Consider the following 25,741-nt stretch of genomic DNA (forward strand, 5'->3'; position numbering starts at 1 on the left):
TGCCAAGGAGAAACCAGTCTTAAGTGCTATGCCACAGCAATTGTTCTGAGCCCATATTTGTTTCTCCTTTTTATAAATGGCATCCTGAATGGAATATCAAGCCACATCAGATTCTTCACTGATGACTGCCCAGTCTGAAGCATTACTGAAACATCAGATGAGGTTATCTTTCAGGAAGACCTATATATCACAGCACGGTAGCACAGTGGTTAGCACTCTGCTTCATAGCTCCAAGGACCTGGGTTTGATTCCTGGGTTGGGCATTGTCTGCATTCTCCTCATGTCTGCATGGGTTTCCCCTGGCTGCTCCTGTTTCCTCCCACAGTCCAAAGATGTGTGGGTTAGGTTGATTGGCCATGCGAAAAATTGCCCTTAGTGTCCTGAGATGCGTAGGTTAGAGGGATTAGTGGATAATTATGTCGGGGTATGGGTAGGGCCTAGGTGCGATTGTGGTCGGTGCAGATTCAATGGGCCAAATGGCCTCTTTCTGCACTATAGGGATTCTATGATTCTTTCCATGAATCTCATCAAATGGGCTAATATATGGGGAATTACTTCAACATACAGGAGTTTAACATCATGTAAGTCAACAATATTCATCCATCGGTATTCAATGAATGATCTCTCCCTTGGAATTACGAAAGAGTGTTGTTATTTAGAAAACCACATCGAAAATAATTTAAATTTTAATGTATGAAGTCAACATGCAACCTCCAAGACATCCAAAATGCTTTGGTTTGTGAAACAGAACTTCCATCATTCTCAAATTAGAGTAAAGGAAATGTTATACCAAACATTGGACCACACAGCGGAGCCACTTTGCATTTATACAGTCTGAAAATATTGTGCTGGACAACTTGCACGACACCAATATCTGCCAGTTGATAATGTTCCTAGGCTGGCACAGTCTCTGGAACCGAAGAAAAGCCAACCATTGAATGAACAGCTAAACATTTCTAAGCAGTATATTGAATCCAAAAGTGACCAAGCTGGAAGAGTTCATTACAGCTCACCTTTTACATAAGAACATAAGAAATAGGAGCAGGAGTAGGCCATCTGGCCCTTCGAGCCTGCCCCGCCATTCAATAAGATCATGGCTGATCTGTCGTGGCTCAGTTCCACTTTCCCGCCCTCTCCCCATAACCCTTAATCCCCTCTCTTATCAAAAACCCATCAACCCGCTTCTTAAAAATATTTAGCGAGGCAGCCTCCACCACTTCAACGGGCAGAGAATTCCAGAGATTCACCACCCTTTGAGTGAAGAAGTTCCTCCTCAACTCCGTTCTGAACTGCCCCCCCTTTATCTTGAGGCTGTGCCCCCTAGTCCTACTGTCTTTTTTGAGCGGGAAGAGTCTTTCCACCTCTATCCTATCCATCCCATTCATCATCTTATACGTCTCAATGAGATCTCCCCTCATTCTTCTAAACTCTAACGAGTACAAGCCTAGTTTATTCAGCCTCTCCTCATAGCTCAACCCCCTCAACTCCGGTATCAGCCTAGTAAACCTCCTCTGCACTCCCTCCAAGGCCAAAATATCCTTGCGCAGGTGCGGCGCCCAAAACTGCACACAGTACTCCAGCTGCGGCCTCACCAATGCCCTATACAGCTGCAGCAAGACCTCCCTACTTTTATATTCAATCCCCCTCGCTATGAAGGCCAGCATCCCATTCGCCTTCCTGACCACCTGCTGCACCTGCAGGCTGGGTTTTTGCGACTCATGCACAAGGACCCCGAGGTCCCTCTGCACCGTCGCCTGCTGCAGTTTTTCGCCACGTAAGTAATAGTCCTTCCTACCATTCTTCCTACCAAAGTGGACCACCTCACACTTGCCAACATTAAATTCCATTTGCCATTTCCTGGCCCATTCGCCCAGCCTATCTAGATCCTTCTGCAGACTCTCCACACCCTCCGCACAATTTGCCTTTCCCCCAATCTTGGTGTCATCAGCAAATTTCGACACCCTACACTCGGTTCCCTCCTCCAGATCATCTATATAAATGGTAAATAGCTGAGGCCCCAGCACCGACCCCTGGGGCACCCCACTAGTCACCAACCGCCAATCCGAATAGCACCCATTGACCCCCACTCTCTGCCTCCTATTTGACAACCAATCCTCTATCCACGCTAACACCCTACCCCCAACTCCATGTCCTCTGACCTTCTGCAGTAACCTCTTGTGAGGTACCTTATCAAACGCCTTCTGAAAATCCAAGTTGTTTCCATAGATGTGTCATTTAAACTGTGAGTAATTTATCTTGCTTGCAAGCTGAGGCTTAGATTAAAAAACAATGTGCCAAGAACAATTAAGGACTGGAACAATCTTCCACAAACCTTAATCTTCTGCCCTCTGAGGATTAATTTTAAAAAAGCATCTTAAACTGTTTTAAAATTGTAACTCTATACTGCACTTGCTGTGGACCTCCTGTGAAAATTCTCTAGCAGACGATTATGGGACGGGGGAGCGGGGGGGAGAGAATGAAGAAAGGTACCGCATAGGAACAGGCCCTTTGGCCTTCCAAGCCTGTGTTGGTCATGATGCCCTAACTAAACAGAAAACAACTTCTACTCTTATTCGGTCCTTATCTCTCTATTCCCTCCCTATTCATATACCCATCCTGATGCCTCTTAAATGTTGCTTATGTGCCTGCTTTCATCACCTCCTCTGGCAGCGCATTCCAAGCATCCAATACTCTGTGTGAAAAACTTCCCCACACACTTCCTTTAAGCATTTCCTGAACCTGTGCCTCCTTGTAATTGACACTTCCACTCTTGGAAACAGCCTCTGATTATGCAACCTTATCAAGTATGATGATGTTTGCAAAATTGGCAATATTAGTGTGAGCTCTGTGATCAAAGAGTGGAACCGATTGTACAGGATGTTGTAGCCTCTAATAATGAAGTACTGTGCCCTCTAGTTCTGGTTTCTGTGCAGAGTATTTCCTAAACGAGTGCCTTCATCAATACGTGACGGGTGGTGGGTGCATGGAATCGACTGCCGGCAGTGGTGATGGAGATGGATTCAATAGGGTCTTTTTAGAGACCTTTGGATAAGTACATGGGACTTAGTAAGATAGAAGGTTATAGGTAAGCCTAGTAGGTAGGGATATGTTTGGTGCAACTTGTGGGCTGAAGGGCCTGTTTGTGCTGTAGTTTTTCTATGTTCTAAGTTAACTTTTCAGGTCTGCTGAAACGTTCCACAGTTGTTGTCGAGTTTCTGAGTATTTCCAGCATTTACATTTTTTATTTCAGATTTCTAATAATTGCAGTATTTCGAATTTGTAAATGAAAATGAATTCCTCCTCAGTGCTAAGGAGGGGAAGGCGTTTTGTTGGAGGTTTTGATGCATGCAGGTGACAACTGCAATAACAGCGCTCAGCTCCCGACTGATTGGTTCGCTCATTCAGACTCCGCCCACTGTCTGACGTCAAGGTCAGCGGCGACTCTGGCGCGACACGCGCTGTTATTCTGTTTAAAGTTCAGTGAGAGGCAGAACGGGGCGGGAGAGAGCACGAGGAATTCGCGAGTTCGGGGAGGGAGCGGGAGCACGAGGAGCCCGCCACTGCGGGGAGGGAGAGCACGAGGAGCCAGAGCGCGCGCGGCCATGGCTCTGCCAGACAACGCCAGCTCAATCATGGGCAGCGAGGAGCCACCTTTCCCTGAGATTGTGGAGCTGAATGTGGGCGGGCAGGTATACATCACCCGCTACTCCACCTTGCTCAGTGTGCCCGACTCCCTCCTATCTCAGATGTTCGGGCGGAAAAGCGGCTTGGGGCTGGCGAGGGACGGGAAGGGACGCTTCTTCATCGACCGTGACGGCTTTCTGTTCCGTTACATTCTGGATTACATGCGGGACCAGCAGCTGGTGCTGCCCGATCACTTCCCCGAGAGGAGCCGGCTGCAGAGGGAGGCCGAGTACTTCGCACTTCCCGAACTAGTCAAAACACTGAGTCCCAAACTCAGCAAACAGAACTCCATCAACGACGACGCCTGCCCCAGTGACACTGAGGATGGCTCGCCGAGCACGGATGCGATTCGAAGCATCATCTCGGCCACGGCTACTGCCAGCGGTACTGGCAGCGAGAGGAGAGCGGGCTTCATCACCATCGGTTACCGGGGCTCTTACACACTGGGCAGAGACAGCCAGACAGACGCCAAATTCAGAAGAGTAGCCAGGATCATGGTGTGCGGAAAGACGGCTCTGGCCAAGGAGGTATTTGGGGAGACTCTGAATGAGAGCAGGGATCCGGACCGGCCTCCCGAGCGCTACACGTCCCGTTACTACCTGAAGTTTACTTTCCTGGAGCAAGCATTTGACAGATTAGCAGAGGCTGGCTTCCACATGGTGTCCTGTAACTCCACCGGGACCTGCGCCTTCGCTCATGATCAGACCGATGACAAGATATGGACCAGCTACACCGAATATATTTTCTACCGTGAGTGACCTGTGTATCACCAACCTCTGCCTGCTCTTCCCCAAATGATTAGATCTAAACCCGATCCACCATCCCTAGAACTGCCCCTCAGTGCTCCTCCATGTGCCATTGCTGCCTCACCTACTTTACCACGCTTTCCAATTATTTCGATGGATGAACTTTTTAAATTATTGTCTGTTGCCTTTTTATTTCAAAAACACAATGCTGTTTAAGTAAACGAGCACAAAGTTTTGTAGTCTAGGCATATGTTTGGTACACATTGGGTATTGGCACATCTCCCGGTGCCTTCAGCAGATTGGTAGCGTTTGAGGCATTTTTGTAAAAACTGGTCAGTTACAAAGAAACTGAGCCGAAAATGAACGGTAGCGGTGTAAAGAAAAACTGATTTTTGTATATGTCAGTTGCGAATTAGTGAACCATCATTATTTTATGAACAACAAACTGCCTATGTGCTCCTTTCCAAGAATATTTACAGGACAGGTTAATGCGGCGGTGGGCGGGATGGGGGGGCGGGTGGTGGCGGAGGCTATATTCCTATTGACGTTGACACAAGGATGCAAAACAGTGAACTTTATAGAGATTTGCCATTTTCCGACAGTGATGTACTGAGCTCTAAGATATACGATTTGTATCTTATAATAAATGTTTGCCAAATAACGCGTAGCCTTTAAAAAGATAAATTCAGATCTCAAAGTGAAATAACTGTTGTAAAATTTTGGATAATTCTGAATAGGTTTCTGTCAGACGTTTGTGCAGATCTATCCAAATAAACGTTGATGTTTCTTATATGCGTATGTAATATTGTTTAAAAATAAAGCTATTTTGTGACTAGATCAGTGCCAAAGTCTTCACAGTTTAATTTGTATATTTACTTAAATGTCAGTTGTCATTTTTATACACAAGTTTGTAATCTATTGGAAATTACTTTTTTAACTGCAATCAAATAAGATATTTACAAAGTTTAAGATTAAGTTAGCTTAATGACAAAACCATTCAAAATCTGATTATTTATCCTTAGTAAGGAACTGAGTTTACAGATGGCTAGTAAGCATGAAGGCTTGTTTCAAATAGAACTTAAAAACTGAATATTTATTTAATAAGCTGCAGAGGTTGCTTTTCTTGAAAGTAGTGAAAGATCAGCTACTCTAATGGACTCTTATGGCACCTTACAGCTGCAAGTGCAATGACTGGATATTCATGATTGTTCAGCAGGAATTTTAAACTCAAAAGTTATATGAAAGTAGCGTAAATATGAGACCAAATTTAAACTGATCTAGAATTAAGAATATTTAAAATTTATTTGCTGATCTAACACCATTGAGAACTTATTTTTAATAAGCCACTGCTACTTCGACATGGTCAGTCTGTGCTTTATGTGCTATTAATTAAATAAATCTTTTGAAAAGAGACTTACTGTCAGTCTTTTGACATGAAACATTAAAATAATTGATTTTGTGTTTTCTACTGTAAAAAATGTTTTAATGGTATACGCTGGTTACACTGTTGATAACCAACTTGTAAATGTTACTGGCAATGTATTGAAATGTTATTGTTGTTAGAGAAATCCTCTTTAACCCAAGTTGTTTCCATAGATGTGTCATTTAAACTGTGAGTAATTTATCTTGCTTGCAAGCTGAGGCTTAGATTAAAAAACAATCTCTTGTGCAAGCAGCAGTTGACACACTTAGGCTGCATTGAATATTTTAATATCTGTAGACTAAATACATTGTTTCTGTCTCCTGTGATGCTCTAATTATCCCTTCTCCCATCCTCCTGTATCATTGCCCTGAACTCTGGTATAAAAAATGAAATTAAGTTTTGTCACCTGCTGATACATGATTCTTTTTGCATATAGGTCATGGGACAGGTTTAAGAGTATGAGTCTGATGGGCCTTCTCAGTCTCACCTCTAGTGATATTTTTGTGAAATTTTTGTTTTTATCAGATTGTCTTTTATAAAATTGAGCATTAGACCATCCTACGTTTTACAGGTTAGCAAATATGTAAGAAAAGGAAAAGCAAATAAATGTTAACTATATTCCATGTTCAAAACTGACATTGTTCCTGACACTTCCCTTCTGAATTGATGTTTCTGGCTCTAGCATTTGTAGCCTGTGCTCTACTTATACTTGAATTTTTACAGACAACACACACATCCTTTTTGTAATATATAATTAAAACCCATGCGTAGCTATTGGAAGTGTTTGTATGGGAGTAATGTAATATCCTTCTTTCATCGAATTCCAAACTGTGTCGTTTATGATAAAATTTAAAGAGGAAACTTGGCAAAATAGCAAAATTTTTGAGGTCACTATACGTTACTGTATTGTGAAGTTTTAGATAACAATTTACTTGAAAGAGGCTAGTTCTTCTCTGTGCATTCTGTGTAGGGTGACATCTAAGTGGTTAGTTACTGTTTCTCTTTTATCATTTTGCACTTCAGTTTGTGTGAAAGTTTCATCCATATTTTTAAAGTATTTCAACAGTTTGTTACTCCAGTGACCATGATACATTTTTAACTTGCTTACTTTGTATGTCAAAGTTTTGAGGAAAGTTACATACAAAGGAAGGTGGCATAGTGATATTTTCATTGGACTATAATCCATAAAGCCAGGACAAGATCTGTGGACCCAGGTTTAAATCCCACCATGGCAGGTGATGAAATTTGAATTAAGTAAAAAAAAAATCTGAAATTAAAAATCTAATGATTATAAAACCATTGTTGATTGCTGTAAAAACCCATCTGGTTCACTAATTTTCTTTAGGGAAGGAAATTACCTGGTCTAGCCTACATGTGAGTCCAGATCCATAACAATATAGTTGACTCTCAAATGACCTGAAATTAGGCCAATTTGGGATGGACAATAAATGCTGGTCCAGCCTTTGATGCCTCCATCCTGCGAATGAATAAAGAAGGAACATAAACATGATTCATTTCTACGATAAGTCACTTTGATCAAAATTCACTGCAAGGAGAAGAAAGAATACAATCTTTCAGCCTCTGTGGTACAAGCTGAGGCCAAAAACAACTTGTATTTATATTGCACATTTAATGTATTAAAACACATCCCAAGGTGTTATCTCACAGACCTAATTAGAGAAATCTATCGACTGGTGTCATAAACCTTGCCAAATAGTTTGGCTTTAAGATGGCCTTAAAGAAGGAGGTGGAGAACCTTAGGGAGGAAGTCTAGAACACAGAGCCCAGATGATTGATGACACAATCACCATTCATGGCATGAAAACAGTGGAGGATACATAAGATCACAGATTGAGTGTTTTTGGAGGCGATTACTCAGATCGGAAGGGCACAATTATGAAAAGGGATCTAAACAAGAAGATGTAATTGTAGGCATTAAGGGACTAAGAGTCAATGAGAGCTATCAAGTGGAGGATTGATGGGTAAGTGAAACTTGGTATAGAATAGGGTACGTGAAGCATACCCAATTAGATGAACTTGAGTTTATAAAAGATACTGGAAGACTATTGGAACTCTTGGACAAGGAGTGTGGCTGAGGAAAACAGTTATGCAGGTGAATTCGGCCGCCATCATTAGGGAGAGGGTATTCCTGAAACTCAGCTTGTGGGCAAATAGGATGTCAATGTTGATCACAGTTCCCATCAAGCATATCACCCAGCTCATGTATATGCTGTTTCTAGGAGAGGCACCTGGACTATAATCAGCAGTAGGCATTGTAATTTGCCTTTTTTCTCCTTGCTAACATCGAAATAAACAGAGCAATTATGCCTCTCAAACTGCTAGCCCAATTGAGTTCAGTCAACTCAACACAGACCAGAGATGATATCTGCACCGGATGGATCAGTACCAAATGAAGACTCAGTTGAATTAAATACATTTTCACATGAGCTTGATGCTTTAAGGTAGGAATAGAAAAAAATCAGAATCTTCATTTACCTATAAAGTTAGCCAGAAAGCAGGTCATTTTTAAAATATGTCACCTATTAGATGAAGTTCAATTTCCAGATCAGATTGGACAACATTGCCCTATTACATACTGTTATGGACCAGATCAGAAACTCCAAAGTATATTATGAAATTAACCTAGATGCCAATGTTTTCTGATTTTGGCATTAGTGTGACCATGTTTCACTCCTGGTGTGATTCCATTGACCGATTAGGAAACTTTTATTAAAACAATTTTTGATGACCTAGTTAAAATATTACAAAAATAATTAAAATAACTTTTACCAATTGAAATAATTAAACATGACAAGGTAGAATTCTTAACTGCTAGCTATCTATAATTTCAATTTAAGTGAATTCGCCACAGACATAAATACTTCAGAATCAGCACAAAACATATAGGCTTAGGTGGGTGCTCGGCTTACAGCCTTTTAACACTTCTGGACAGAGGTTCGGAAAGACACCTGGCTTCTGACTCCCATACAGCAGGCTCCAGAAAAATATATATCTTTAAACAGCAGAATTTCAGACAAAAAGACCTATTTTCTGGCAGGTCCTAGACTTCAAACTTGAAAGAGAGATATTGATCTGTAAAGATGCAAAACAACTGTTCTTGTTTCTTTGTGAGCCTAGCCCTACCCAGTCACATGATTTTTTCCTGTCAATCAACCTAATCAAACCTCACTGTGAAAAACTCCAAGGGAAAACACTAAAATAATAAAACTGCATTAACCTAGATTTTTAAAAAACCCTCGAGCAATTGGGGTCAATTAGACTTCTGCAGTATCAACATGTGGGCTGCTGGTTATGGACAAAGTGACACCGGGTAAATAGAACTGACTTCTAAAACAAAACTGCACAAGTACCATGACACAAATACATTTCTAAAAGGCACAGTATCGTCACAATACTTTGACCCAATCTGAAGTATGCAGTGAAACAAACAATCCTGCCAAATTTTAGCTATCAACGTGGGAAGTTTATCAAATTTAAGTTGTGTTGTTTTTGTTTCTATGCTATTCAATCTGGATTGTGAATCACAATGCTCTAGTCTTGTGTGTTAATGTTTGAGCCAAGTGCATATGACTTGTATATAAAATTATTTGAGGGCAAACAGTGAAGGAGATAGGTGAGTTTCCATCCATAATTGATATCTCCTGTTGTTTCCCTGTGCTTTAATAAAATCTTACTTAAAGACAGTCTTACATGGTACTGATTTAGTCTATGTGGTTACATTGAAAGGATAAGGCAGAAATTTCCACAGAAGAGGAATTGAAGAAGTATTGCTGCTGTTAAATGAAAATATTACCCACTAATGGCACTGGTTGCCAATACCTCTGATCTTGTGATTCCTGATTGCATAGGGCGCACATATATGTAAATAGTGCAGTTTACAGATTGCCCCATGGTATGGGACTTACTCACTAGTCAAGAAAGACCTTCAGCAAGTAAATTAAAGTCAAAATGAGCTTTAAAAATGACGAGTTGTAACAGAATGGATTTCATAGTAGATGGAGCTTCAGCCCAGGGGATCTTGATGATTTGAAGTAATAGTAGTATGGTAATATCAAAGTGACATGAATAAAGTGACAAGGGAAGCAATGTCAAAGTATGAGGGTGCACTTTTAAGAAATCTGGAAACTAACAGAACAAGTGACTCACTGTGTGTTCCATTAACCAGTTAGATTGAAAATTCCTTAGCAATACAGAAGCCAAGCTTTTATTTACTTGGAGGAGAGGGAGGCTGGGGGTTGTTGGGGGGTAGGGGGGACATTCTGATAATGATGTAAGACATTCAGTGCATTTGTCAATGGTTTTGTAACTCAATCAGCTCACTGGCATTTCTGGATTCAATGCACAGCCGTGGGCAAGCTGAAGATCTCTACTATGTGATTTCAACTTCAGTACTTAAAGGGCCAATTCAAAGATGCAATTTGGAGGAGTTAGTGTTTACAACAAAAGAAAGATGAATTTTAACATTGGATGTGGAATAGGAAATGTTATGCCATGTTTCAATAACACCTGCCTTGACGTGATGCAGGGAACTATGAAGATTAGGAAATATCAAACCCAGAATGCATGACTGGAAGCCATTCAGGAGATGAGCTATAATGACATATGGACATTGTGCAACATTTATAGATTCAATACAGGAATTACTTTAATGATCTAATCAAAAAAGCAGAGTACTGTTGCACATTCACCTATGTCCTGCTGTGCATATCATCCCATTGCTTCACTATGCTTTATGGAATGTATGACACACCAGTCAGTAAAGTAAAGTAAAGTATTTATTAGTCACAAGTAAGTCTTACATTAATACTGCAATGAAGTTACTGTGAAATTCCCCTAGTCGCCACACTCAGTGCCTGTTTGGATCAATGCATCTAACCAGCACATCTTTCAGACTGTGGGAGGAAACCGGAGTACCCGGAGGAAACCCACCCAGACACAGGGAGAACATGCAAACTCCACACAGACAGTGACCCAAGCCAGGAATCAAACCCAGGCTCCTGGCGCTGTGAGGCAGCAGTGCTAACCACTGTGACACCATTCCTCACCCAGTTGCCCTAAACCTGCTCTCATTCTCTTTCTATATACTTCCTCAAATTCCCATCTGCTCATCCACTTTTAAGCATCTACCTCATGGTCACCTTAGCAAAGGCACACCATCCGTTCATTCTCCAGAAGGACATGAGAGAGAAATGTTGAGATCAGCTTCCACATATTTCCTGGTTTACAAGTGCAGAGGAGGCGGCGCTGGATATCTGGAATTTTACCCCTGACCATTGGAAATGGAGAGCTCTCATCTACTGAGTGACAGAATAACATATCAGCAAACCCTATGTCATACAGCACTCAGCTATACTGACTTGATTTCAACCAATGAAATAGGATTATCTTCATAATGATGATGTGCAACATATTGCTACCTCGCAGAACCTCTTTTATCCCTGAAGGGCGTCAGGCATGCCTTTTATGCATGAAGGGCCTTCAGGCATCCAGCAGAAATTGGTGGAGCTCATGGCTGTCAATTCCTCAGAGACACTGGACCCTGAAGATGCAATGATAACAACAACTTGCATTTATGTAAAGTAATAAGATATCCCAAGGCACGTCGCAGGAACATTATAAATGGGAATTTGACACTGACCGATATAAAGATATATTTGGCCAGATGTCCAAAAACTAGGTCAAGGAAATAGGTTTTAAGGAATGTCTTAAAGGAGGAACTGGTGCAGTTGGTGTGGCCTGCCATGCTTAAACAGATACCAACCATCCATTGTAAACGGGGTAGCTATAGAAAATATATGAATGTGAAAATATAAACAGAAAACCCTTTGTTATGGAGGTTGACAAAGCTATCAGATCCTTACCCTCAAGGAAATCCCCAGGTTCAGGTGAAATTCCAGGCGATATTTACAAATCTGAGGGATTCCAGCAAGCCAACAAATGCATTCAATTATATCACAGTTTGCAAGATTAACAAATCATTCCCCAGGAATTTAAGAATGCCACAATTGTTCATTTGTGCAAAAAAAAGGGCACAGACTTGTGTGTGACAATCACAGAGGAATCTCATTGTTGCAATATCTGGTGAGATTCTAGCATAAATTAATATTGTTTGCTGCTCTGCTTTCTGGGGAGTTTTATGGAAGTGCTGATCGAATATATATCGAATTAACAACAGATGGCAATCTTTTCAACCTTGGATGACTGAAATCCTTAACTAAGAGATCAGATATGATGATTTGGGAATTGCAGTTTGCCAATGACTGCCCTCGTATCAAACCTCGAACATAGCTTTCAAAGGATCATCGACCGTTTTTCAAAAGCAGCAGATGACTTTGGGCTAACTATTAGCTTAAGGAAGGCAGAGATACTCTACCAACCACTGTCAAATTCTAATTATGCCCCACCTCCGATAACTGTCAATGACAAACTTAAAGATTGGATAACTTCACATATCTCTGAAGTACAATCTTCAGAAATGTCTGCATTAATGTGAGCTGGATGGAATTGCCAAAGCAAGCTCAGAATTTATTCATTTATAGAGTGACTATGGAAGAAATAAAGTGTCAACCATGCTGTGTGTTGATACCTTCCACATACCTGTGAGACATGGACGATCTGTCGCAGACATATAAAGCAACTGGAAAGGATCCATATGAAACGCATTTGGAACATCATGGGAATCATATGAGGATAACTGCTGAACATTGAGAAATGCCTCTGATTGAAGCAGTCATCTTCAGAACCCAGTTTAAATGGATTAGACATGTAAAAAATGTTGACATAGTCCCAGAGTATCATAGGCTGCACTCCTCTTTGAGAAAGAGAGCTGGAGGTATAACCAATGATAAAATACCTAAAACAGTCATTCATTCACAGCCAAAACTTTGATACTGTCTGTTCGGTTTCAAGGACTCCTTGAAGGAGAATTTCAGGAAATAAGGCACAACCACACAATGAGAGAAAAATGCACAGGAAAGAACTATCTGGGGAACAATCTCAGGTGGTGCTGTTTTCACCTTTGAACAGCAAGAAACACAGCAGAAAAGGACAAAAGGCAAGCTAGAGAGACTGGGCAGCCCAGTAATATCAGAAAATTCATTCTTTCCTGTACTGTGAAAAGCTATGCAAGTCTGCAATCAGGCTCCACAGCTACATTTGTACTATGCATGCAAGAAACCGTCATCACTGACAACACAGAGAAAGTAATGATACCAAAAGGAGGTCTGAGAGGCTGAGTTGTTTATGGAGGGAGTTCCAAAGCTTAGTGTTTTGGCAGCTGAAAGCACGGCCACCAGTGGTGGAGCAAGTAAAATCAGGATGCTCAGAGGGCAGAAATTGGAGGGATGCAGATACCTTAGTTGTTGAGCTCAAGGAGATTACAGAGATAGGGATGGATGATACCATGAAGGGTTTTGAAAGTGTTACAGAATTTGTGTATACAATGCATCAGTTCAGTTACCAACTCTTTGGTGGGCCCACTCAGATATATAGCTGTGATTTTACTATTTCTCTCAAAAGGTCATGAGTCCATGGAACTCAGAGTGCAATGGATGCTGGGACATTGAGTAAATTTAAAGAGGAGATAGACAGATTTTTAATTATTCATGGGTTGAAGGGTTATGGAAAACAGACGGAAAAGTGGAGGCCGAGATGAGATCAGTTATGATCGTAGTGAATGGCGGAGCAGACTGGAGCTTATTCCTCTTCCTAGTTCTTATGTCAGAGTGGGAATCTGAGGAACCTGTCTCTACCTGCTGCTCAAGATCCAAGGGTTGCACCTTCTTTAGCACTCCCTCAGTTGGCTTGCTTTGACTTGAGTTTGTTGGGTTTTGAGATGACTGCTGGATCCAATGCCCAATCTACAGACTCTGCAATGCCCAGGACAGTTTGTGCTCAAAGGGTTGGGTAGATGAAATATTTGCAGACCTGTGTTCTTTCTCTGATGCATCAATTTTGCCTCTATGTGTTCCTCACTAAGTTCCTAAAAGTGTTTGATGCAATCCCAAATGAACCTTCCCCTTTGCTTGGTCACATTCCAGGGAATCCCATGAGTCAGTGGGGATATATGAACCTCTTCAGGGAATTGAGGACATCGCTAAAGCATTTCTGGAGTTGAGAGTTTCTTGCTACAACTGAATTCTGAATAGAACAATCACTTCAGTAGTGTGGTGTAAGGCATATGAATGACGTTTCTTGCCCAGTGAACCGAGTTTAATTGACCGGCACCTCAATGCTGAGCATATTAGTTTGGTAGAGGACACCTTTATTGGACTACCTCTCTTGTCTCAGGTTTTGAGAAGGGACCAGTGCTGATGTTTCTCCAATATTTTGAAGTGTCTGCTGTTAGTCATCCAAGTCACTAAAGCATATAGGAATGTAGAGACCTCTGCTGCCTGATGAATCATAACATTTGAATGGTTCAAGATCCTAGTCCCCTTTCCCTCAGTCGACCGAAGATTGAACTGGTATGTTGGAAGCAATGATGAGTTTTGTCTTCGATTTCTATGTTTCACAAGAGGAGGCTCCCAGGATATGGAAAATAGTCCACATTTTGCAAGGTCTTGCTACTGATCTTAATGGGGCAGTAGGGAAAGGGATAGATAGATGCTGTGCTGTGGATGTTGGTTGGAAGAGGATCTTCGTTTTCCAGGTATTTCTGAAAGGCTCGTTTTTTCATTTCATTCAGAAATTAAGCTCATTTTCTGACTGAACAAATGTACAAGTGTCATCTGCATTCTGGAGCTCACTGACAGAAGTTGGAGTAACATTTGTTTTGGATTGAATGTGGCGTACTTTCAACAGTCCCCATCTGCTTTGTAAATTATCTCCACATCTCCACAAGTGAAGTGTAATATTGCAGTGCAGAAGATGGAGAAGAGGGTTAGTGTGATGACACCGACTTGTTTGACCCCAGTCTCCACCAAAACAGAATCTGTAATGGTTCCATTGGTGATGATGATGGTTTGTGTCATCATAGAATAGATGGAGGATGGTAACAAATTCCTGAGGGCAGTCAAATTTGATGAGGATATTCTATAACCCTTGATGGCTGACAGAGTCCGAGACTTTTGTGGCATCAATAAAGGTCTTGTACTGCGGTTGCTGCTCTTTTCATTTTGCTTGAATTTACCACACAATGAAAATCATGTGGTACATCTCAATGGATGAAAATCTCACTGTGAGTTTGGAGGAACTGTATGGCCATTAGGAAGAGGTAATTGACAAGGAGCCTTGCAATGACTTTCCCTGTTGCAAACAGGAAGAAAGCACAGTCACAGGTGTTATACCACATATGATCAGTAGAAAAAGAAAGAGCTTTACTTTCTATTGGCATAAAGGTATGTGCACATGTGTGTGGTAAAATACAGGCAGGGATTCTCTGATCTCACTCGCCACGCCACTATTGCCAGTAATTGTGGAGAATTTGACATTCAGTCAAAGCTCTAATCACTGCAGCAGGACCAGAGAATCTCAGCCGTGGGCAAGGTTGGAGAATTCCAGCATAATGTTTCTGTTGTTTAATAGAATCAGATAATTATTATTCTGTTGCATCTCTTTCCCATCTTGTCCATTCATGGTTGCTGAGTGGCAAGTCACCTTTTCAGTTTTTGTTGATGAATCAGAAAACATGAATTAATAGGGATGAGTCGGAGGATATGCAAAAGGTTCTTTACAAGATTGCTTTTTATCAGCAGTATTGAGGAGTTTGGAGAGAAAATGGCCATTGCATGTGCTTTTGTCATGGGTCCAGTAGTGCAACCTAAGTGAACCTTGCTTAATAAGGGCATCCACGTTATTCCAGATGGCAATGTGATCAGTCTGAAGTGCATTGCCCTTGTCATCTTCCACCTCCTTACCTTTCCTTCTTGGCATCATCCAAAGATGAGGAGTTCTGTATCATATTCCTCCTGCTGGTGCAATCCTCAGCAAAACAGTTGAGAAAGGTGGTCATTTTGATAGCCATGGTGATGTGTGACCACAGATCCATCAGGGAACAAATCATCTTATGGCAGGTTGACCTTAAAACAACCTAAACTTCCTGAGACACTACTGTTTGGATATGTCATATAATGTCAGCCTCTGCTTGTATGCAATGTATTACTTAAAGTACCATCTTAAGACTCTGCTGTTCCCTGCATTGCTGCCCCCCTCTGCATAAACCATCTGTTTCCCACTTACAGGTTTCTTATGAACAATGGCTGCTGCTTAGTGTGCTGGTCCTCATTCAAGGACCAATCAAAGACAACCATAATGCTTCCAGTCCTAACATGATTGAAAAAAATTCAGCAAAAGTACCATGAACAAACCCTTTCCCACCTGCTCATTATAAAGAAAGGTGATACAAATACTGAGTATGTACTGCAGCATTTCCATGAGATTGCTTCAGCCCCTCACTTGATGCTATGTTCCTGCCTTGTGCTCACTGGCCACTGAATTTAAAAGTTTATTGAAATATGCTTCAATTGATGCCAACATACCAACCCATATTTCTGGAGGGTTGTGCAAAGCTACCTAGCACAATCCAGTTTCATGCAAAGGTCAGCAAACAGACCAGGTTCCTAGCCCACTAGGTTGCCAGATTAAAATTTCCACTTGGTTCTGAACCAGCAAAGTATGAGTTAGTATAGTTGATTCAAAGTCTAATCTTGTGAAGAAAACAAAATGAAGAGAACAAAACAAAGGTCGTTCCCTAGACCCCTTGATTTCCTGAGAGCCCAAAAATCTATCTCATCTTTAAATATGTTCAATGATTATACATCCACAACCTTCCGGAGATGAGAATTCCAAAGACTCACAACTCTTTGATGAATGATCAGTCCCTTATCCTGAAACTGCACCCCTTAGACCTAGATTCCCGAGCACCAGGAGTGCAGTTTCAGGTGGGAAGCTGGCGATCTGGAGGAGCCTATGAATAAATCGGGAGGCCAGGTGTTTTTCCATATGTTTTCTATTCATTGCTCAAGCACATTCTTTAAACATCAACACTTAAAAAGAATTCTGCTTCTCGATTCCTGTGACCAAAGTGAATAGCCTTTTACTTGTACACTTTACACTCCATCTGCCACTTTGTTGCTCATTTACTTAACTGTCAAATCTCTTTGCATCTTCTTTGTGTCCTCCTCAGAGCTTCCCATCTATCTTTGTATCATTAGCAAACTTAGGTACATTACTCTTTGCCTCTATTTCTAAGTCATTGGTGTAGATTATAACTAGCTAAGGGCTCCAACATTGATCCTTCCTGCACTCCAGTGGTCACAGCCTGCCAACTTTAAAACCCTCATTTATCCCTAATCTTTGCATTTCTATTAATCAATCCTTTATCCATGCTAATATATCACCTGAAATCCTATGTTCCCTTATCTTTTGTATTTACTTTTGTGTGACACCTTAGCATTTTGAAAATCCAAATATATTGCATTGACTGTGTCCCCTTTATCTGCCCTACTTGTTACATCCTCAAAAAAACTCAAATAAATTAGTCAACCATAATTTCCCTTTTGTGAAATCATACTTTATACTAATCATTCTATGCATTTCTCATTGCATTGTTAACTCTTCCATAATAGTAGATTCCAACACTTTTCTGGTGACTAATGTAAGACAACTGATTTGTAGTTCCCTATTTTATCTCTTCGTCTTTTGTTCAATAGGGGTGTCACATTTGTCAACCTCAAATCTGCCAGGACCATTCCTGAATTTAGGGAATTTTGGAAAATCATAGCTAATGTATCCATTATCTCTGCAGCTATCCTTTTAGAACCCATAAGATGTAGACAACAGGTCTTGGGGATTTGTCACATTTTAGTCCCTTGAATCTTTCTCCAGTACTTTTTCACTGATGATACTAATTATCTTAATTTCCTCAATATTATTAGCCCCCATATCAGTATAGTTATTGTTAGCAGATCTATAAACAACTCCTATCAGCATTTTCTGGCCCTTGCTATTCATAATCTCCACCCATACTGATTTAACTTTGTGATTTTCTGAGCTAAGACCTTTTCTCCCTGATGTCACCATTTATTATTAAAACTATCCCTCTTTCTCTTCCATTCTGCCTGTCATTTCAAAATGGTGTATACCTTAGAGTATTCATTTCTCAACCTTGGTCACCTTGTATCTATGCCTCTGCAATATTGATTAGATTTAAACCATTTATCTCTTTTTGTGTTTGCTTTGCCTATCTGATTGTGGATGCTCTGCACAGTCAGATAAAGTTCTTTCAATTTTTTTTATTGTTGATATCCTACAATCTTCATTTTTCCATTGTATTATTAAATAAGGGTAATGTGCAGACAATATTCTTACTACATACCTTTACTTAGTACAGTAACTTTCTATTAAGATGTAACCACCCAGTGTTCATCATAGTTTAGATTGGATCCTTTATTTTAAAAATATATGCTATTGATTAACAAACTTGATCTGCAAACTGTAGTTCCCTAACTATTAGGGATTGAGGTTTTCAACAAAAAAAGAAAAGATGTGGTTTTCACACATAGAGCCCAATTTTACCATCAAGTTGCATCTGTTTTTGGGCACGAAAATTTGGTAATGTCGGACATGAGATGAGTAGTGCAATCTGCTCACCTTGGCATGGGTTCCTCCTTTACCAAGGGCCAAAAATAGCCACATTTAAATTGACTTAATGGGCTGCATGCTCAACTTTACCAGCACTTCCCCCTTTACCACCATGTTCGCCAATCCGGAATCAGCGTGAAACAGACATGCTCCATATAAGTCTGATTTGGGCACTCCATCAGTAAGGGTTAGTGAGGAGGTAAGTGCCCAGTCTCTGACAGCTCTCTGCTGCTTATGGAAGTCCTTTCGTTATGGCCATTTTCTTTCTTGGGTCGGTGGGGGCTCTGCAAGTATTTGGGGGTGGGGGCCTGTTGCTTAATAGGGTGTCTGATTTCCAATTTGCAGGTCGGACCCAGGTCTCTGCACCTACCTCGTGCCTTATGGATGCTGCTGGGTCCTAGTGCATTCAGCACTCTTCCAGCTGAAGGATGTGCACAAAGCTGTTGCAAATTGCACTGCTGCAGCCTCTCAACTTTTCAAGGAGCTGTGATTTTTGGGACCATGTGGCTTTGGGAAATGGGGGGGCTGTGATTTTGGGGAGTATGTGGCTGGCAAATTGGGGGGGGGGTGGCGCTGTGATTTTGGAGAGCATGTGGCTGGGGGAATTGGGGGGTATGGACAGTGACTTTTGATGGGCTTATGGGCAAGCATGCATTCATGTGTTCCTCTCCATCTCCAAAACTGCCACCCCCCCCACCACCCCGCCCCTTCGGAGTGACGAGATGGCTTTTGCGATGCAACCAATTGATCTTTTGGTTGCTGCTGAGCGGAGGAAGAGGAGCAGGAGGAAGAATTGCAGGCACAGGAGGCCCAGGCCTTACCACTTGCTGGAATAGACGGAGGTGACCACCAGAAGTAGGAACTACCCTCCATATGCCCAGAGTGGGGGATGCAGGAGAAGGAGGGAACAGTGACCCCAATAGTTCTGTGCACGAGTGTCTTTTGAATAGATGTTGGACACGTGTGCCGCTGACAGCTCTACCGCTGAACGGAGGCAGTGCAACACCTGTGGAACTTGTTGTAGGACCTGGGACCGAGAGGCGGATGGGGGGCACCCACTCTTGGTAGCTATCAAATTGATGGCTGCTCTGAACTTTCATGCGACTGGATCCTTCCAGACTCCTAATGGAGATGTCAGCAGCATTTTCCTCTCCTGGCAGCGAGTTTCAGGCATCCACTACCCTCTCTGTGCAAATAAATGTCTCGTACATCTCCTTTAAACCTTGCTCCTCACACCAAAACTCATGCCCCGGAGAAGTTGCCTGAAATTGAGTGGAGGATTGACAGGTGCTGTCTTCTTGACTGCAGCCCGACCATGCTGTCACTGACAGCCCGCATCTTCCCTTCCCTGGACAGCTCCAAGACCCGCTCTTCAAAGAGGGTGAGGACCTGGAGGTCTGGTTCACCGCCCTCTGTCTTTGCCCTCTGTCTGGTGTTATGGTCGGTTTCTCCTGTGGTGATAGATGTAGCCATGAAAGAAATGATGATGTGACTCCTGCAGAGTGTCAGGTGGTGGCCCTTAGAGGGCAAGCTCAGTGGTGCTTGGGGGATAGGAAGGGATGGGAGGATCTCGGGGAGATTTGGAGGAAGATGCTAGATGAAGTTAAGCACTCACCCTTGCTACCATTGACCTTCTTGTGGCACTGCTTCCCAGTTCACAGGGCCAGTGTCATGACTTTGACCAAGTTAGCAACTGCTTCCCAGGTCGCATTGCCATCAGCCCTCCTGGGTCTACCTCCTTCTGGGGGGATGAGGATTCCCGTTCCATTTTGTCTCTACCACATTCAGCAGCCTCCCCAGGTTGCCCTCAGCAAATAGTGGGGGGGGGGTGGGGAGGATGGAGGCTGGTCGTGGGCACATTTTGTGCAGGCATGCCTGCCTGCCTGTCCATCCTTGGATTTTTATGGCGTTGCCCCTCGTTTGGCAGATCAGCTGCAGGCACTTTGGCAGAGCATTCCAGCAAGTTACATGCAGTTTGTTTGTTAGCATTGAGAGAAAGGCAAGTGAGCACTTGCAGATGAGCTGATAGGGAGGGAGGAGGTTGGGGCACAGGATTGGTGGATCAATGCCTCAATGATTGGGGAAAGGGGAGAAAGAGGGAGGTGTCATACTGCCATCGGAGTCTGGAATGGATGAGGGCCTTATGCAGGAGGGTCCAGGGTCAGGGGGAAGGGGGTCACTCTGCTTGCCATTGGTAGGGTAGAGGGGGAACGGTGGATCTCTCTACCAGTGGATCAGTGAGGGGGAAGGGAGTAGCGTTTTATCATTTTGTTTTGTGCATGCGCAGTAGGTGGTGCCACTCGGAGCTGCAGGGTTTTGGGTGCGCTAAGCCCCATCCACAGGCTTGTGCAGCACGATTTGGATTCACTGATATTTTTGCAGGAAGAGTGCGTGTAAGGATGCCTGAGAATGGGTCTAAAAGTTGGATCTGAAACAGTTTCAAGTCCACCAGGCACTTAGAATCAAAATGGTAAAATAGGGCCCATTGATTCAACTAACACAAGACAGGTTTTATTGAAATAGATGTTTTCTGCTCTGCACTGAACACAAAACTAAAAGTAAAACAGCAGCCTCTTCCAACACTAATAATATCACTGTCAAATCATGTGATCAGCTCTTAAAGCAACCTGCAACTCTTTAAAATATATAATACAAACACTGTAATTTGTGATGAACTGATGTCTATAATGCTATTGTGATGTAATACAATGTCATGCATTATGCAGGTAATTGTAAGTGCCTGGGATGTAACTGATAGGATTGAGCTGAACTTTAATTTACACCACACTTAATTGTATGTCTGATTGACCTCAATGAAGAACTCAATTGGGGAGGTGTAGAACCAGTATTTGATTCAAATATGTGAATTAGCAAATAATAACACTTGAAGTGGCCTGATTTTGACCAGTTAGAATTCTCATTGAATTATTGCACTTACAAACACTTTAAGATTTATGCAAACACTCTTTAATCTACAATTCCACTTAACTTCTGGATTTTACTGTGTGGTTGAATTTTACCTGTTTCCATGGACGGGGCCAGGGTGGGGGGTGCTGGCACATAATAGTTAATGGGCATCCATCACACCACTTTTCTCCCCATCTCTGAGCTCACCTCCTTTGGCAAACCGCCCACCATATTTAAAAGACCATGTGATGGCTCAATTAGGTATGTTATCATGCCAATTAACCCCTTTAATACACTATCCATAATACAGGAGTGGAAAGCTTGATTTTTAACCTGAAATGGATAGAGGAGGGGAAAGAAGAAGGGTTAATTCTTCAAGGGGATGCCCTTTGCTGATCACGTTATCACCCTGGATTAAACCACCCCATTCCATCCTGCCCACTCCTCTCAAAACCACCCATTCCTCACCACTGTCCCTGTCTCTGACCTACCTAATATCCTAGACCTTGGACTCCTTATTATGCCAATAACCCAATAGCCGCCATTGACCCCTTCCTGGTGCTGCCAGTAATGGTGAAACTGCTGGCCTATCAGATTAGCCCCTGGGTGGAAATGCCAATCTGATTTATACCAAGGGGTGTGACATCCATACCCACCCCTGCCCATATTGTTTAGCCCTGTGCTGCACACTGCATCCATCAAAAATAATATATTCTACTGTAATGCAACTAAGAATCAATATTTTGCACATACGAAATTAATTCTATAATAAAAGAAACTTGGATAAGAAAATCTAAATAATCAAGACCACAGAAACTGATAACCAAAACATCAATGAGCATTTATTTCATTGCAACACAATTCTGAGGATTTTATATAATTAGGCATGATATTAAAATCCTAGGAAAGTTTTTGAGTGTGTGCCAATATCCAAATGTGCACTGTCTGAGATTATGAATAATATGGAAGTTACTGTTTGACCTACACAATCCAAACAGAATACATAACAAATAGGATGGAAGTACTAATGTGATTGCATGGTATTGTTTACTGCAGTAGGTGTAACTAAACTATTTTAATTAGCTATCAAGCTGTGCCTTTTTTTTCTGAACAGGTTCTCCCAACTCCTGGAATCAGATTGATGTCACCAACCAGCTCACCAGAGCAGGTAAATAAACACAATAGTGAAACATATCTTACATATTAACAGAACTGGTTTCTTTATCATGTTTAATATTTAATGCAAATTTATTCTTTTCCAGTGCCTCAAAACTGGAATTTCTTTCCTCCATCATTGTTCCCTGCTGCTACAATTTAGAGAGTTTTAAAATTCAAGTCTGGTGTCCATTCATAGGAGAGAATTATTTTCTCTCTTATACTTTTCACCTTTGATGGTGTTCTGTATTATAGGTGAAAATCCATAAGCTCATAAAATGGGTTATTTTTATATTTGTTCATTGTACATTTTTAACTGATCTTCACAATGCTTTAAAATTGATTAATTGTGAAAGACTTCCACAATGCCTGAGCAAGGTGTTTTGGAGAACACTAATTTTTGTGTCACAATCTCTGTCTTAAAAAGGCATTTGTCACATTAGGATTTGCAAATTAAAACTTGAGTAGGGCTTGAATGCTGCTAAATGCAATGCATGGTGTAAAATTTCTGTGCTGTTTTTACATAATCAATGACAACTTTATTCCAAAGAAATGAACAACTTTGATGAACTACACGTATAAGAACTTTATACAAGTCTATTTTATACCAGTCTGCTAAAATATTGTCAGAAGGAGAATAGCCATTTAGTCGGCTGTGCTGATTATCACTAATCAGTCCTTGCGTTTCTAAAGGTTCCCTGCCTTTTCCCTGCTGCCTTTCTTAAATAATGGCAATGCATTTGTCTCTCTCCAGTTTTCCAACACCTCTTCCCCAAACAAAAATCTAAAATGGGAATGTTATGACTGTTCATGCCAGTGGGGTTTTCCCATCCCGCTGCAGTGAACAGAGATTTCACCAAATTTTCTGACTTTGTTGTAGTGGGAGAGTGAACGGCTAGTATGATCATTCCTGGAGTGTCTATAAATGGATGTGTTTCACACCTGTTTTTTCGATGTGTTTGGCACTGCAATCTTCTCATTTTCTGTCAGTTTTTTGACAGCAGAGAGATTTACACCTGTGGGGGGGGGAGGGGGAGGTGGCACAGGTGGAGACTAATAGTGATTTCACGTCGGCTGGGGGTGATTGGGAAAGCAGCCGGGAGACTGGAAGATGCGGGATGCATTAATGTCACTCTAATGAAGACATAAGTATGCAAATTGGCTTTGCGCCCAGAAAGAACAGCATGGTGGCACAGTGGTTAGCACTGCTGCCTCACAGCTCCAGGGACCTAGGTTTGATTCCAGCCTTGGGTAACTGTCTCAGTGTATGTTTGCTCATTCTACCCATGTCTGCATGTGTTTCCTCCACGTGCTCCGGTTTCCTCCCACATTGCAAAGATGTGCGGGTTAGGTGGATTGGACATGTTATATTGCCCCTTAGTGTCCCAAGATGTGTAGGTTAGATGGATTAGCCATGGTAAATGTGTGAGATTACAGGGATAGTGCAGGGGAGAGGGCGTGGGTAAGATATTCTGTCAGAGATTTGCTGAATGGACTCTTCCGCATTGTAGGGATTCTATGATTCCAAGAGAAATAAGAACATAAGAAATAGGAGCAGGAGTAGGCCATCTAGCCCTTCAAGCCTGCCCCGCCATTCAGTAAGATCATGGCTGATCTGAAGTGGATCAGCTCCACTTTCCCGCTTTCTCCCCATAACCCTTAATTCCCCTGTCTATCAGAAACCTATCTACCCGTGACTTAAATATATTCAGCGAGGTAGCCTCCACCACTTCAACGAGCAGAGAATTCCAGAGATTCACCACCTTTTGAGTGAAGAAGTTCCTCCTCAACTCCGATCTAAACGACCCTCTAGTCTTGCTATCCTTTCTAAGCGGGAAGAATCTCTCTACCTCAAATGCTCGAGAAATATGGCTTGTTCAGGGTTTCATCACATGAAAGTTGCAAGGGTAAATTCGGATCAAAAGTGTGCCTCCTGACTTTGGATGTATCTCTTTAGTTGTAGTATGGTTTTCTCGCACTGATCCACCCACTTCCGTTTTCTATTTTGACACAATCAGCCTGATTCTACCATTGCATCGCACCCCTTTTCCAGGTGTGAAAACTTGATAAAGTTGGACGTGAGGTGAGTAATGTGATCTGCACCCGCCTCTGCGCCAGTTTCCCCTTTATCAAGGTCCAACAATGGCTGTGATGAGGACCATGCCGGAAATAGGTGTGAAGACCATTTAAATGCATTTGCATGCACTTAAATTGACTTAATGGACTGCATGCCTAATCTTACAGGCACTTCCCCCTTTCATATGGACATCTCCCCTTTGATGTGACTTCCCCCTTTACCACCGCATTCACTCATCCAGAATAGACGTAAAACAGATATGTTCCACAAAAGTCTGATTAGTGAAGAGGTAAATGCCAAGTGTCCGACTGATCTCTGCTTGAGATCAGAGGCGGCGGAGGGAGGAAGGTGGATCTGACAGCTCTCTCTCTGCCTGTGATCAGTGAGGAGGAAGTGTGGTCTGCTGCCACTCTGCCTGAGATCGGCGGATGGGGGAAGTGGAGAAGGCCTTGTGATTGGTCTGGGTAGCAGAGAGGGTGGGGGATAGGGGGTCAGTAATGTTGTAGGGGTGGAGAAATGTCTGTGGGGGCCAGGAGGAGACATTATCTAGCCTGGGAGGGGTGTGGCAGGGGAGCGTTATTCTATCATTTCTTTTCTGCGCATGTGCAGTTGGAGGTGCCGATCAGAGCTGCAGGATTTCAGGCACGTTGAGCCCCAGCCACAGGCTTCTGCAGCGCAATTCGGAATTCCTGATATTTTTTCAGGAAGAGTGCATATGGGGGTGCCTGAGAATGGGTCTAAAAGTCAGATCTGAAACACTCTCAGTTTCAAGTCCGCACAGCACTTCGAATCAAAATGGTAAAATAGGGCCCTATAGGTTGTGTAAAAGTTTAATAATATTAGTCTCACAACACCAGGTGAAGGTCCAACAGGTTTATTTGGTAGCATAAGCCAGTAGCTTTTGGAGCGCTGCTCCTTCATCAGGTGAGTAGGAGTTCTGTTCACAAACAGGGCATATAAAGACACAAACATGATTTACAAAATAATGATTGGAATGCATGTCTTTACAGGTAGTCATGCCGGTTAGTTTAACGTAACGTCTGTGGTAGGTAAAATGTTAGAATCCGTCATTAAGGAGGAAATTGCGAGGCATCTTGAAGGGAATTGCTTGATAGAGCAGACGCAGCACGGTTTCATTAAAGGGAA

At 42.2% G+C, this 25,741-nt stretch overlaps 1 protein-coding gene across 3 annotated transcripts in view; it reads left to right on the plus strand.

The window, feature by feature from the left end:
* Positions 1 to 3,481: 3,481 nt before the first annotated feature.
* The window catches only part of kctd12b (potassium channel tetramerisation domain containing 12b), a 43,012-nt gene continuing 20,752 nt past the window's right edge, over positions 3,482 to 25,741 (plus strand). For 2 of the 3 annotated variants that reach the window (XR_013886526.1, XM_080187612.1), the window contains exons 1-2: positions 3,482 to 4,434; positions 22,478 to 22,531. Coding sequence is in view for 2 of the 3 variants with exons in the window: in XM_080187612.1 (XP_080043738.1) it covers positions 3,603 to 4,434; positions 22,478 to 22,531 (886 nt within the window). In the remaining variant the exon portion in view is untranslated. The remainder of the gene's footprint in view (positions 4,435 to 22,477; positions 22,532 to 25,741) is intronic. The other variant, XM_080187613.1, reaches the window with a different exon arrangement.

The sequence above is a fragment of the Carcharhinus amblyrhynchos genome, chromosome 4, assembly GCF_965287045.1.
Source record: "Carcharhinus amblyrhynchos chromosome 4, sCarAmb.v2.hapA, whole genome shotgun sequence".
NCBI lineage: Eukaryota > Metazoa > Chordata > Chondrichthyes > Carcharhiniformes > Carcharhinidae > Carcharhinus > Carcharhinus amblyrhynchos.